This window comes from Nicotiana tabacum, chromosome 17 (genome assembly GCF_000715075.1).
Source record: "Nicotiana tabacum cultivar K326 chromosome 17, ASM71507v2, whole genome shotgun sequence".
Classification (NCBI taxonomy): Eukaryota; Viridiplantae; Streptophyta; class Magnoliopsida; order Solanales; family Solanaceae; genus Nicotiana; species Nicotiana tabacum.
This window is the reverse complement of record NC_134096.1, coordinates 82655165-82670778: the sequence shown is the minus strand read 5'-3', so window position 1 is coordinate 82670778 and position 15614 is coordinate 82655165. Positions and strand designations below refer to the sequence as shown.

Sequence of the window (15614 nt, the reverse complement as noted above, 5' to 3'; positions counted from 1 at the left end):
CGGGGAAAGCAAACGTAGTTGCCGATGCTTTGAGTCGCAAGACAGTACTAGCAACCATGGTTATCTCAGCAAGCAGTGGCATCATCAAGACCACAAGGAGGGCATGCAATATGACCCCGTGGAAAAACAGCTTCTTGCCTTGGCCAGTCAAGGCAAAACTCAGAGATTTTGGGAAGAAGGCTGGCCCGCGGCGAGGGGAGCCGCGGGCGCCGCACAGGCGAGCAGTGCCGCTACCCAATGTAAGGATTTGGGCCCGTGACACTACCACTTGTCGCGGAACTATTTTTCTGAGGGTTCGGCGAGGGCAGCAAAGTTAGCCTGAGTGCTACTTAGCTTCAGCCCTTAGACAATAAATAGCACAATCGTGCTAAAGCGATGGCAATCACACGAAACAAGCAAGAAAGCTATGAAAGAAAGAGACTCAAATTTGGGAGGCAAGTGCCAATTTTCTGTTGTATTATGCAATATCTGATGCTTTACAAAGAATGAATACAAAGCCTATTTATAGAACTAAAATGGCCATACAAAGGGGGTGGTTGGCAAGGCTGGTAAGGCTGTTACAGCAGCCTGGTGCATTCCAGCATGGAAAGCTGCCTGGTACATTCCAGCATGGAAAGCTGGAAAGGCAGACTTTGTGGGATCTGATGTCAACCATGGCCCAGAAGGTCAAAGATGCCTTCCCACTGATGGCTGCTTGTCTCTTGGTTAGCAGACTTTCTGCCAAATGTGCTTTCAGTGGGCATCTCATCATTTCTGTGTAGGCCTATGTGTTTTTCCACTGATGGCAGCCCGAGATTTGAGCTCGGACAAGCCACGCCATTGCTGGTTTTACTGAAAATTAATAGGTGCGATGGAGGGGCGGTGCACACTCCCCCACTTAAAATGGCGACGACCCCGGCGCCACACAACTGAAGATAATTGTGGACTTGTTCCCTGAACTGCCACAAATCTTCATACTTCTCCCATGATGCCTCCTCTAGCAAAGTTCCTTTCCAGTGAACAAGGAACTGTGCGCTCGAATTGCCCCATCCTTTTCCACGGACCAACTGATGGTCTATGATGGTTTCCAATTGCTTGTCTGTTGCTTACGGAGTAGCAAAAATTTGGCCTCGGCTGGACTGTGCCCGATCCTTGTCTTCCATGTCTTCGAAATATGGTTTCAATTGGCTAGCATGGAAGACTGGATAGATTTTCAGATGACGCGGCATGTCCAGTCGATAAGATATTATCCCCACTTTGGCAACAATTTCGAATGGGCCCTCATATCGGCGAATCAGACTATGATGTAAGCCTCGCAGTGATTTGAACTGCCGTGGATTTAATTTCACCATGACCCTGTCTCCAATCCTATAGTTGACTGGACGACGCTTCCGGTCCGCAAATTTCTTCATTTTGCGGGCAGCCTTGTCAAGATATGACCTGGCTAGATCGGCTTGTTCCTCCCAAAACTTGGCCATGTGAAAAGCCCCCGGATTCTTCAATCCGACGTTGGCGGGCAATGATTGAGGAGTGTTGGGCTGTTGCCCAGTTGCAAGATCAAAGGGACTCTTCCCAGTCGCCTCGCTGCGTTGCAAATTGTAAGAGAATTGAGCTATATCCAATAGCTTAGCCCAGTCTCTTTGATTGGCGCTGACATAATGCCTCAGATAGCATTCAAGCAAGGCATTAATCCTTTCCGTTTGCCCATCTGTTTGCGGATGGAAACTTGTTGAGAAGTGCAGTTGAGTTCCCAACAAGCTGAACAATTCTTTCCAGAATGCGCCGGTAAAACGAGGGTCTCGATCGCTTATGATGTGCTTAGGCACGCCCCAATATTTTACGATGTCCCTCAAGAATATACGTGCTGCCTCTTCAGCTTTGCAACCGGCAGTGGTATCAGAGCCTAGGTTCTTGCATGGCTAAGAACTCACAGCGTAACATTGAAGAAACTCACATTGAAGCGAACCCAGAACCACAAAGAGGGATGGGTCGAAAGCGCGACAAAAGTAGGGCCAGTGACGCATCTCCGCCTGAAAGCGAGTTGCTGCCCTATGTAGAACCCGAAACTTCCAAAGCTACATCTCTCGATGAGAGAGTTGGGCTGATAGAAAAGGGTCTGAAGGTCGTACACCGTCGTATTTCCGCTGCAGAAAACAATATCTGTTCACTTGAGTCAGTTGCCCTTGATGGACTTGAAGAAGTGAAAGGGAACGTTCAGGAGCAAGACGACGGGCTAACCAACCTTGAACTCAAGCTCACTGAGGCTTTGTCTGCCTTACAGGCAGAAGTTGAAACTTTAAAACTGCGTCAAGAGGAGACAGCAGGAACCACTGGGCGAGGTCCCATCACTGTCTGGGAAACACGTATTGAGGCTCCTAAACCCAAAGAATTTCGGGGTGAAAGAAGCGCTCAAGACGTGGAAAACTTCTTGTGGCAGCTGGATGCTTATTTCGAACATGTAAGCATTACCAACGATGCTGCCAAAATCCGAACGACAGCCATGTACTTATCAGATACCGCCATACTTTGGTGGCGCAGAAAGAAGGCAGATATGGAGAAAGGAACATGCTCCATTGACACTTGGAAGCAGTTCAAAGAGGAGCTAAAACGACAGTTTTATCCTCAAAACATTGTGCACGAGGCTCGCCGACAGTTGAGGGAGCTTAGGCAAACATCCTCCATCCGTGAGTACATAAAGGATTTTACAAAACTCACCGTTCAGATTCCCAACTTGACCAGTGAGGATTTATTGTTCCATTTATTGGGAGGAGGCATCATGGGAGAAGTACGAAGATTTGTGGCAGTTCAGGGAACAAGTCCACAATTATCTTCAGTTGTGTGGCGCCGGGGTCGTCGCCATTTCAAGTGGGGGAGCGTGCACCGCCCCGCCATCGCACCTATTAATTTTCAGCAAAACCAGCAATGGCGTGGCTTGTCCGAGCTCAAATCTCGGACTGCCATCAGTGGAAAAACACATAGGCCCACACAGAAATGATGAGATGCCCACTGAAAGCACCTTTGGCAGAAAGTCTGCCAACCAAGAGACAAGCAGCCATTAGTGGGAAGGCATCTTTGACCTTCTGGGCCATGTTTGACATCAGATCCCACAAAGTATGCCTTTCCAGCTTTCCATGCTGGAATGCACCAGGCAGCTTTCCATGCTGGAATGTACCAGGCTGCTGTAACAGCCTTACTAGCCCTGCCAACCACCCCTTTTGTATAGCCATTTTAGTTCAATAAATAGGCTTTGTATTCATTCTTTGTAAAGCATCAGATATTGCATAATACAACAGAAAATTGGCACTTGCCTCCCAAATTCGAGTCTCTTTCTTTCATAGCTTTTTTGCTTGTTTCGTGTGATTGCCATTGCTTTAGCATAATTGTGCTATTTATTGTCTAAGGGCTGAAGCTAAGTAGCACTCAGGCTAACTTTGCTGTCCTCGCCGAACCCTCAGAAAAACGGTTTCGCGACAAGTACGAAGTTGAACAAATTACACGGTCCAAGAGAAAGAAATGACTGTTATAGTCCATTGCCTAAGGACTTGGCGTCATTACTTGTTGGGGGCATATTTTGTTGTCAAAACTGACAACGTTGCAACAAGCTACTTCCAAACACAGAAGAAGCTATCTGCCAAGCAGGCCCGTTAGCAAGATTTCTTGGCCGAATTCGACTACACCCTGGAATATAAATCGGAGAAAGCTAACGTAGTTGCCGATGCTTTGAGTCGCAAGACAATACTAGCAACCATGGTTAGCTCTGCAAGCAGTGGCATCATCAAGACCATCAAAAAGGGAATGCAACATGACCCCATGGCGAAACAGCTTCTTGCCTTGGCCAGTCAAGGCAAAACTCAGAGATTTTGGGAAGAAGATGGTCTCTTGTACACCACTGGCAAAAGAGTTTACGTGCCCAAATGGGCAAATCTCCAGCGTACTCTGCTGAAAGAAGGTCATGACTCTGCCTGGGCAGGTCATCCAGGGCAAAAACACACATTGGCCCTGATTGAGTCTTCTTATTATTGGCCTCGGATACGGGATGACATCGAGGTATATGTATACACTTGTCTAGTTTGTCAACAAGACAAGGTGGAATCCAAGCTTCCTGGGGGTTTACTTGAGCCGCTGCCAGTTGCGGTGAAGCCATGGGACAGCATAACCATGGACTTCATCACGTGTTTGCCAAATTCAGAGGGATTCAGCACCATTATGGTGGTTGTCGATAGATTCACCAAGTATGCAACATTTTCAACCACCACTGCCGGTTGCAAAGCTAAAGAGGCAGCACGTATATTCTTGAGGGTCATGGTGTGATGATGTCACAACTCGCATTTAGGAGTTGTGATTTCGGCCAAGAACTGGTGAGAAAAGGTCCTTCTGATGGTCTGACGTAGAGCAGTCTACTCGGGCAACTTGGGCTTTTTAATTTTAAGCATATATAAGGGGGGTATAGGTGATGAAAGCTCCGACCTGCCTCCCCCATGCGTGCTGCCACCGAGCCGTATAGAACGAGCTACCTTGGGGGCAACCTCAAGGGCCTGCCTAGATGACTCAAAGGAGTGTCAAAGGTATCCACACGAGTTTGGGAACTCGTATGGATGGCGTAACACCTTCGAGCCTGCGTTGGGCATCAAAGTGGCGCTAGAGGCTCGAAGTGTGGGACGGCCAGCCCCGTGGGCTGCCTAATGTCGGAAGGAGACCTCCGTGCCGATTGGATACTTGACGCACCTGTCATAGGGGCCTCATGTGTCGACTTGTGAGCATGGCTTTGGTTCAACCATGCAAGCAAGGGTCCGTTGGCCTAAAGGTGCAGGTGTGGGCGACACTGCACTACTTCGGAATAGAAGCATGCTGCAGGAGGGCTATGTATAGGCATGACACAAAAGACGCGCATGACAATGGCCAAGGGCTAAAGGTTGCCTTACTCGGGCGAGGCACGAGCTAGTCGCGGATACACTAGGCGAGTGTCAAGCTTGAGGATTGGGCTGTGCACGCGGGAGCCGGACGGGCTAGCAGGTGCCACTACCTAATGTAAGGATTTGGGCCCGTGACACTTGGTATCAGAGCTGATTAAGGCCATACTATGCCATGGCACAACATCAAGGCAAAGGGTGGATATGGCGAGTGCATTTTGGATGTCAGTGCTGAGATCACGTCAAAGCAGAGATTGATGTTCATATGCCACCAAAGATCGAGAAACCGATACTGATGGTCGACGAAAGAAATGTGTGATTCCATTGTCTTTCATGAGTCTAAGGTGCTACTGAATGAGGTAATATGCCGATGAGCCAGTTGGCCAAGAGAAAGCCATGTTTTCCAGGTCGTGCAACCATATTACGAAAGAGTGGGAGCCTTGGACTATAAACTTGGGCATGATCATAGCGGAGATCTTGCCAAGGATGCGTGCAACACATCAAGTTGAGTGTCTTTCCTTCGGGAGAAGACCTTTGGGTTGCCTGAGGGCATTGCCAAGGTGAGGAAACGAATTCGAGGGTATAGCGAAGCTTCGAAATGGGGCGAGTTTCCAAGTTAGAAGGTGTCATCATTCTGGAAAGAGGTATGTCGAATGATCGGGGACCGTGAGTGTCCAAGTGCGAGGCACACCGAACCGAGAAGCCGTGCTAGCAGGGCCAAGAGGGTGCCTGTCTATAGGGCGAGTATTGAACTACTACCGGGAGCATTGGCTACTTGCTGAGGAAATGACAACTGGAAAACAAAGAGCTTTGTTCGGAAATGCGGCAATGCTATGACTTTGGGAATGTAGTACTCAGCAAAGGTCGTCCCAAGTGCTGGCCGAATGCCAAGTGGGACGACAGAGCTAAGATGTATCCTCCACATTGAGTGTGGGAGGATCCCGCCTATGCAAGAGGCATATGGGCGAAGTCGTGGGTCTGGAAGCGAACACATCTTCAAGGTAGTGAAGGCAAAGAAAGCTACGGGAGCTATGCCAAGAGGGCGTCTTAATGCTACGGGAGCGAAAGGCTACGGGAGCTATGCCAAAGAGGGCATCTTAAGGCTACGGGAGCAAAAGGCTACGGGAGCGACGTCAAAAGAGCACATGATGTGCTAACCTGTGAAGGAAAGCTTCAGACGGACATGAAGGCCGTGAGGGTCATGGTGTAATTGACTAGTGTGGGTCAATCACAAAGTTAGACACCAGAGGGTGCAAGTGCGGAGGCACTTTCCAAGTGAACACCAAATGGAGGTGAAATGCAGAGGCACGCTTGGAAGATACTTGGGGGAGAAGTGCATGGGGCACGACTCCTTTTGAGAAAGGACTTCGAGGAAGTCCAACCCATAGGACAAAGGGAGCTTGAATGGGCATACCTGAGGGGGCAGACTCCGGGATGTCTTAAGCCATGATGTGTCATCGGGGACGATGACATTATGAGTGTGGGAGGATGTCACAACTCGCATTTTGGAGTTGTGATTTCGGCCAAGAACTGGTGAGAAAAGGTCCTTCTGATGGTCTGATGTAGAGCAGTCTACTCGAGCAACTTGGGCTTTTTAATTTTAAACATATATAAGGGGGGGTATAGGTGATGAAAGCTCCGACCTGCCTCCCCAATGCATGCTACCACCGAGCCGTATAGAATGAGCTACCTTGGGGGCAACCTCAAGGGCCTGCCTAGATGACTCAAAGGAGTGTCAAAGGTATCCACACGAGTTTGGGAACTCATATGGATGGCGCAACGCCTTTGGGCCTGCGTTGGGCATCAAAGTGGCGCTGGAGGCTCGAAGTGTGGGACGGCCAGCCCTGTGGGCTGCCGAATGTCGGAAGGAGACCTCCGTGCCGATTGAATACTTGACGCACCTGTCATAGGGGCCTCATGTGTCGACTTGTGAGCATGGCTTTGGTTCAACCATGCAAGCAAGGGTCCGTTGGCCTAAAGGTGCGGGTGTGGGCGACACTGCACTACTTCGGAATGGAAGCGTGCTGCAGGAGGGCTATGTATGGGCATGGCATGAAAGACGCGCATGACAATGGCCAAGGGCTAAAGGTTGCCTTACTCGGGCGAGGCACGAGCTAGTCGCGAATGCACTAGGCGAGTGTCAAGCTTGAGGATTGGGCTGTGCATGCGGGAGCGATGCTTAGTCCTGGGCTAAGGACAAGGCATGTCCTAGTCCAATCCCCCCAGGGCGCGCATGGATCGTGATCCTAAGATGAAGCGCCACGACATGTCTAGGGCCAAGGGCCTAGGCATCTTACGGGCGTCACAAGTTGGGGTGCGCCTACGGGCGAGTCCCACCAACAGGCACAGGATCGTGCTTGGGAATCCTGGGAAAGGAAGAAGGTTGGCCTGCAGCGAGGGAAACTGCAGGCACCTGACGGGCGAGCAGGTGCCGCTACCCAATGTAAGGATTTGGGCCCGTGACAGTGGCACTAGATTGGCATGATGAGTTGAAGTGGCCTGAGATCTATGCAAAAGGGAGGAAAGCTGAGGCAAAGGTGTATATAATGGCTCTAGCAGCAAGCTTGTATTACATCTGGAGAGAAAGGAACCTCAGAATTTTTCAAAACAAGCAGTCTGATCTTGAACATAATTGTAAAGCAGGCAAGATTGGCTAGGAAGCTTGAGTTACTTAATTTTTATCCTTAGAACTAAGGTAAAAGTAGTTGGATAGGGGTGCAGATAAATAGGTGGGGCTGGTAGTATGGTTTAGTTTCTGAAATTCTTCTGATGTTGAGGCTTCATGTCCAACAATCAAATTGATTTTCTTTCTCTGTATAGATAGTTCACTGGTAATAAAAATCTTTTATTTACCAAAAAAAATTACCAAATATTAGTAACCGAGTAGGCGATAATCAAATTTAAATTTCAGTTGACCAATGACCTCGTCATCCATTTAGTATTTTTTTCCCTTTCTCCGCAAGGCGTTAACATCGGGAAGAAAAATACCTGAAAAATATAAAATTGCCTCAATAAAAGGGAAAAACAGTGCAACAACTGGTAGAACTTCACTATTGAGTTGTTATTCATCAAAAGACACATGACTATTGTCCCAAAGTACAGAGAATGTTGGATGGCATTTTAAAGTGAAGCCTCACATAGCTTATACACAGGCTTGTTCGAGCTTATTGATATACAAACTGTGACACCAATTCAAAAACTGCTTATGAATAGTGTTGTATCTTTTAAGCACGTCCACGGCAATCTCATGCCACTAACATCTAGTTAAGCAATCAAGTCTACGACCAGGGGATTAGGAATTTGGGATTTGACTATAGCAAAGTCACATAAACTGGAGGTGCACTCATTTTTGGTAGCACATCTTCTCTGATAGTGTTTCAGGACCTATGCCACAAGTAGGTACATTTACTTGTGTAGAAGCTAAGCAATCTAAAAAAAATTAGAGAACCTAGCATGTCCAAATTAGAAAATAATGAAAATGATGCAAGCATATTTTTTACATGAAAGACAGTAGTCTCTGAAAATATCAAAGCGAGCAGTTTCAAAGCTTGATATTCACCCTATCAGGCGTATTACGAGCAACTCAACCAAAACATAATGACAACAACAATATACCCGGTGTAATCCAACAAATGAGGTTTGGGAGAGAGTAGTGTGTATGCAAACCTTAGCCCTACCATGAGAAGGTAGAAAAGCTGTTTCTTATAGACCTCGGCTCAATGACCATCATCAACCAAAACATAAAATCGATAAATAAGCAATCTTTGTGATCGCCGTTTCACTATAACATTAAAAATAGGCGATTATAAAATTATGACATAGGCGGTCACCAAATGTAAATGGGCGATTACTGATATATAACATAGTCGATTTCATTAAAAAGCTAATAAAAATCAAATTTTCTAGAAAATGCGATAAACCATGTTATCAGTAACAAAACAACCGACAAAAATCACGAAGAAAAAAGAATCAAATGGTGACTTGTGCATGAGACTGGATTCTTTAAGTGTGAATTATATTCTTTTAAGTCGACTAGAAAGTTGATTAGCCATTTGAATTTCTGATTAGCCATGCCTAACCATAGCAGGAACTTTGTGATACTATCTGCAATCTGAAAGCAATTAGCACATTTATAGGTGATATAACTTTCTTTATTCATATGTTTGCCAATATTGAAGAGCCTTCATTGAATTGGAATTTATTTTCTTTATGCATTTAGTGTTCTTCAAATTGGGGGAAAATCACAGAACGCAAAAGATAAGTAGAGAAAAAAATCTTAGACTTCTTTTATCAAAGTTGACATGAATGAACAAGAGAAACAAAGATGAAGTTCTTTCCGAAAAAGACTCAATCAATTGATTGCAGGATACTGCTACAGAGTAAAGAAGGAGAAAAAAAGATGAAAGAGCATCAGTCTTTACGGTAAAAGGGCGCGTCTTTTTTTCCGTGTAAGAGATTTTATTTTTAAGATGATGAAAGCTCGCTGAAGAACATCAACAGTTGCTTTAGTTTTTTTCTTTCCTTCCTCTTTCCATGCAAAAAGATAAATAGCTAATAATAGGATCACCTGATTATTAAACTGCGTTTGCACAAGTGTTGGAAATTCTTTTTAAGTAAAACTAAAATTCCTTTGTGTGTGCTTGTTAGTATTTCTAGGAAGCGTTTTCATGAAAATGTCAACCAAATATTTTTTTCTGAGATACAATATACACCCCTCTCCTTTAAGGATCAACCTAAGAAAGTAAGATGCTACTTCAAAAGAAGGATAATTCAATGATCAAAATTGATAATCAGATGCTTTTGGCAGTATGCTCTAGATGGAGAAACTCTTACCATTAATCATGGAACATTGCAAGAGATACACGTTTATGGGATAGAGATAACCAATTCACAAAGTTCTGGCGCAACATCGAACTTTATATTTGTTACATAGTGGGTTCTTCAGCATCGACCAGCAAGCAACCCAAGTTATCTTACTTTCACATTTGCCTTAGAATTTTAAAACAGGCAACAAAAGAAAAGAATGTGGAATAAAACCTTGAACAAAGAAATAATAAGAGGTATCTATGTTACTCTGCTGCAGCTTCTTCATGGCTGTTCCCCTCGGTTCCTGTCTGTGGCAACGTACCCAGATCCGTACGAGCCTCTGTCTCCTCTTGAGGAATTGCAGAATTTGTCGACTCAACTTGGCTTTGCTGGCTATCATCAGGATTGCCATTTGAGCTGGAAGAATCATTCGATTTGTTTTGATCTGTGTCTGTCTCGTCATTGTCATTTGAGGGATTGATTTTATTCTCAGAACCTGAATCAGAATTAGCATCTGATTTCTGGTTTGCCTCATTTTGGTCGCTCCCACTTCCTGTTGATTTCTCAGTTGTCCCAGCTGTAACAGAGTTGCCATTTTGGTCAACTGATACAACAGATTCAGAGCTGTTTGAGCTTGTGACTGATTCTTCATTTGCTGAGGAGTTTGAATCACTTTTCTCAGACTGCTGGTCATTTGAAATGTTCTGTGTGCCATCTCCAACAGAAGCAGCCGCGTTGGCTGCGTTCTTCTCATTCTCCTGCTGCTGTTTGTTGGCTTCATTGGTTCCTTCTGCAGAATTGGAGTCTTCACCAGAGTTCTTCTCATTTTGTTTGGTACCAGAGGCAGAACTGTCATTTTCCTGCTGCTGCTTATTGGCTTCATTGGTTTCTGCTGCAGGATTGGAGTCATCACTAGAGTTGTTCTCATTTCCTGCTGCAGGATTTGAGTTATCACTAGTGTTGTTCTCATTTTGGGTATGAGAGGCAGAGTTTTCATTTCCTTGCTGATGTTCATTGGCTTCGTTGGTTCCAGCTGCAGCATCGGAGTTATCACTACTGTTGTTTTCATTTTGATTGGTCTCAGAGGCAGCATTGCCAGTTTCTGTCTGCTGGCTAGTCGCTTCATTGTTTCCTGCCGCAGGATTAGAATTGTCCTCACTGTTGCTTCCGTTACTCGCTTCTCCAGCAGCATTTGCATCTGAAGAACTACTTTGTTCAACCATCTTATTTTCTCCAGCATCTGCCTCCGACTTGTTCAGACTTTCATCACTTCCCTCGTTCTTGTTTTTATCGTCCTGCAACTCATCTTCTCCCTTCTTAGATTGCTCCTCATTGTTCACGGCTACATTACCATCTCCTTCTGTCCCTGTCATGTTTTCAGAATCTGAAGTCTCTTTGACCAATGAACTCTCGTCCTTGCCGTTTTCTACGGTTGCAGCCTCACTTGTCCTATCGTTTTCATCATGAACCTTATCTTCTCCTGATGAGCCAGATTCTTCATTTTTGTTTTGGTTCTCTTCCTTCTCTTTGTTGACTTCATCGTTCTCTCTGCTATCTCCCTCATTCTTCTCTTCTTTGCTCTCATCATTCTCTTTTACTTTTTCCTCATTACTTTCCTCCAACTCTGCTGACTTCTTTTCGCTTTCATTTTCAACTGCTTCTTCGCTTTTATTCTTAGAGATATCTTCACTTCCACTCTCTTCACTTTCTACCTTCTCTTCCTTCACATCAGTTTCTGCATCAACGTTTCCCTCAGCTACCTTCTCTTTACCATCTTCACTTTCACTTTCCTTGTCATTGTTTTCTTTAACATCCTTCTCTTCCTTTTCTATTTCCTGGTCCTTATTTTCTTCACCCTCAACGCCACTTAGCTTTCCCTGATCTTTCTCACTTTCTTCTTCTCTAGTTTCACTGTTGTTGGTGTTCATGTCAGTGGCTTCCTCATTACTCTCACCTTTGCCATCTTCCGTATTCTCTTTGCTTTCTGCTTCAGCATTGTCTTCTCCTCTTGCTTCATTCTCGTGGATTTTCTCCGTTCCTGCATCCTCATCCACTGAATCCCCTTTCTGCTCACTATCCTGTGCTGATTTTTCTAGATCAAGATCATGCTCGTCCACTTTGGTATCGTCGTTGAAACTTTTACCCTCTTCTTCCTCTGTCACCTCCTTCAGCTTCTCATCGTCAATTTCTTCTTCCTTCTTTTGAGGTTGGAGGTCCTTTCGACCTAACCTGATAACATCATTCTCACTTTGTACCTTCTCTGAGACACTTGTGTTTTGTTCATAAGATGCTTTCTTGGTACGTGAGTGCTGGACTTGGTAAAGTAGCCAGATACAAACACCTACAAGTACACATATCTGAAGAGCATGCTTTACCTTGAATCCTTTATTTCTCTGGTTTCTACGTGGTGAATACTTGAACATGATGATTTCCTTCGAATCCAATTACCACAACTTCAAAAAAGATCCCAAAAAAATAAAGGGTAATTTAAGGGCTCGAGCCAGAGCAAGAATCCATGAAATCTAAAGAAAAAAATTCTCTCGATAAAAATACTGACTTATCAAGAGAATAATGGTGCATATAAAAAAAACAAAACAATTGACACTGTTTAACAGAGACCAAAGAGTTCAGATCCATTTGCAGTTCTATTAGACAATCCAATATAATCAACTTAGTTAAAACTAAGGAATTGGTTAGTTGCTGGATCTAACTTGCTACTTATTTACTTCAACCAGATCTAAACATGTTCAGAGTAGCTAAAATATTCATAAAGAAGCAGGTTTTCATCATCTGATCAACTTAAAAAAAAAAAAAAAAAAAAAAAAACCAACAATCAGACACAAACAAAATCTCTCCAAGTACAATTCATAGAATTGTCGACGTGTTACATTATTTAAAATCGAGTTGTGAATTTACATATAGAAGGCAAACCAGCATGAATTTTTGTTGAAGAAAAATGGCTGGCAAATACAGACAATTGAAACTACACCTATTAAAAACACCCAGAAATACAAACACATTGTTGTCAAAAGATCTGAATTTGTATATAAGCATGGAACAGTCATGAATAATACCCTTACCAACAAGTCAAAACAACATAAATTACAAATCTTTCCACAGTACTAAAAGAGAAAAAGCTGAAAAGGGCATACCTGATATACAGTAATAGAAGCGAGCCTCAGCGTCTGGATTCAAGATCCCTATTCTGACGAAGCAAAAGTAGGTAACTTTATAGGCAAATTTGGTCAAATGATTAGAATGGAAGAAAAGGTACAAAGTTGCAATAAGATCCTTAAACCACAATCTTAGTAATAACAACAATAGTTTACTTCTATAACTGGAACCCCATAAACAATATTGTTGAAAAAAAGCCAAAGGGAAATGGTTTAAGAGTTTTATGGGTAGCAAGTAGTTTTTGTAGAGGTTGAATCACGAACTATCAGAAGAGGTGAAGACGTGACCCCTGAAATTAAAATGCCTTTTTTCTTTTTAGGTTCAGATCAAGATCCAGTTTTTCTCACTTTATTACGTATTTAAAAACCACACATATTCCCCTCCTTTTATATAATTTAAACAACTGTTGCGTTTACACTGATATCTCTCCTCCTCATCTCCTTATCACTCCCTTCCCCACGCGCCTATAATTGTCAAGAAACAAATTGCTAGAAAATACGACACCGTTAGATGAGATAACGTCGTCGTTGCAATCGACCAAAGGGTTAATGAGTTAATGTACAGTGGAGAACCTACCACGTGTCATCGGATTAACAAAGGCGGTCTTCGTCGGTGAACCGGTGACCCTTTTTTTAATATTTAGTACTACGTTAAACCAAAAACTGCTGAGTCAGAAATCGGCGAGTTGAAATAATGTTCTCGAAATTTTTAACGACAGCGCTAGGGCGCAGTATCCTTAAACCCTGCGGCAGCCACGGCCGTCTCCGCCAGTTTTCCACGGCGGCAGCGGCGGTTGTGGAGCCGTACGAGGAAGAAACTACCGGCATCACGATGAAAGGTGTGAAAATCTCCGGCAGACCTCTGTACCTAGATATGCAGGCAACTTCTCCTATTGATCCTAGGGTTCTCGACGCTATGCTGCCTTACTATCTCTCCCGTTTCGGGAATCCCCATTCGCGAACTCACCTTTACGGCTGGGAATCAGATCAGGCCGTTGAGGCGGCTCGAGCCCAAGTTTCAGCCCTAATTAATGCATCCCCAAAGGAGATAATTTTCACCTCCGGTGCTACTGAGTCCAATAATATTTCAGTTAAGGGGGTTTTACATTTTTATAGGGATAAGAAGCGACATGTTATTACTACTCAAACGGAGCATAAATGTGTGCTTGATTCTTGCCGTCACTTGCAGCAAGAGGGGTTTGATGTAACTTACCTTCCAGTTGAGTCCGATGGACTTGTGGACCTAGAAAAGTTTCGGGCTGCTATACGGCCTGATACGGGTTTGGTATCAGTTATGATGGTGAATAATGAAATAGGTGTGATTCAGCCAATGGAGGAAATTGGGAAAATTTGCAAAGAATTTAATGTTCCCTTTCATACTGATGCTGCACAAGCGTTGGGGAAGATTCCAATTGATGTGGAGAAGATGAATATAAGCTTGATGTCGTTAAGTGGGCATAAAATTTATGGGCCGAAAGGTGTTGGAGCTTTGTATATTAGGCGTAGGCCAAGGATTAGGGTTGAGCCACAGATGAATGGGGGTGGACAAGAAAGAGGGATTAGGAGTGGGACTGTGCCTACTCCTTTGGTGGTAGGGTTTGGGGCAGCTTGTGAGCTTGCTATGAAGGAGATGGAATATGATGACCAGAGGATTAAGGGTTTGCAAGAGAGGTTGCTGAATGGGATAAGGTCTAAGATTGATGGGGTTGTTGTTAATGGGAGTGTTGAAAGGCGATATGCTGGGAATTTGAACTTATCTTTTGCATATGTGGAAGGTGAGAGCTTGTTGATGGGTTTGAAGGAAGTTGCTGTATCGAGTGGAAGTGCATGTACCAGTGCAAGTTTGGAGCCCTCTTATGTGTTGAGGGCGTTGGGAGTTGAAGAAGACATGGCCCATACTTCGATTCGATATGGAATTGGGAGGTTTACTACTGAGCAAGAGATTGATCGTGCGATGGATCTTACGGTCAAGCAGGTTGAGAAGTTGAGGGAAATGAGCCCGCTGTATGAAATGGTTAAAGAGGGGATTGATATAAAGAGTATCCAGTGGGCGCAGCATTAGTTTGATTGCTGAATGATTGGAATTGGGGCGATAACTGCCACTACATGGGGATGTGGAATGAAGTTGACGGTCCAGGTTCTGCTTCAGAATATCTAGTACATGTCCCTGAACTTCAAGGCTATTGTTATGAGTTAAGTTTCTTCAATAAGATGTTTACTGTCATCGACTCTATGTTGGCACTGTAATTGTGCATGATATAGTGGTAGAGTTGTGCTTTAGTGACAGAGCATAGCATCTATTCTAGTATAAATGATGGGTTGTTTCTGCCCTTTGTTTTGCTTGTGACCATTAAAAAGCTTATACTATGATTTAGACCAATTTGTGTTTGCATGATTGTTTCAGCAATGTTTATGGTGTTTCTGATTGATTTAGGAAATAATTTACGTTGTTTTACTGCATTTGACAATTCTGCACTGGCCTATACTGTACATGTCAGGGTGTAAAAAGATTGGATGATTGCCTGTGATATAGCAGGGACTTTAATCATCTCATCGCCATCGGTGGTTTAAATTCAACAAAGGTATGTGCTATGAGGAGAAATATCAAGGGGACGCAGAATGAATGTTGCCTGTACTCTTTGATTATGTTGGTTTGGAGATTATGGGTGGCCTTGCCTTGTGTCCTTCGTTGCTGTTTGCTTGATGCCATCTTTGTTTAAGATGCTTTGCTTCTGGTTAGTTTTTG

General features: G+C 44.2%; 2 protein-coding genes across 2 annotated transcripts; one reads left to right on the top strand and one right to left on the bottom strand.

Annotated features, from left to right (window-relative positions):
- Window positions 1–9687: 9687 nt before the first annotated feature.
- Window positions 9688–13316, bottom strand: LOC107762875 (uncharacterized). The gene is made up of 2 exons (XM_016581274.2): window positions 12848–13316; window positions 9688–12148 (listed from the first exon to the last, which is right to left on the bottom strand). The coding sequence occupies exon 2, from the start codon at window positions 12116–12118 to the stop codon at window positions 9959–9961; it is 2160 nt and encodes a 719-aa protein (XP_016436760.2). The 5' UTR covers window positions 12119–12148; window positions 12848–13316; the 3' UTR covers window positions 9688–9958.
- Window positions 13317–13496: 180 nt separating this feature from the next.
- LOC107762876 (cysteine desulfurase, mitochondrial) lies at window positions 13497–15248 on the top strand. Its single transcript, XM_016581276.2, has one exon. It carries the CDS (start codon window positions 13563–13565, stop codon window positions 14928–14930), a length of 1368 nt encoding a protein of 455 aa, XP_016436762.1. The 5' UTR covers window positions 13497–13562; the 3' UTR covers window positions 14931–15248.
- The last annotated feature ends 366 nt before the right edge of the window (window positions 15249–15614 follow it).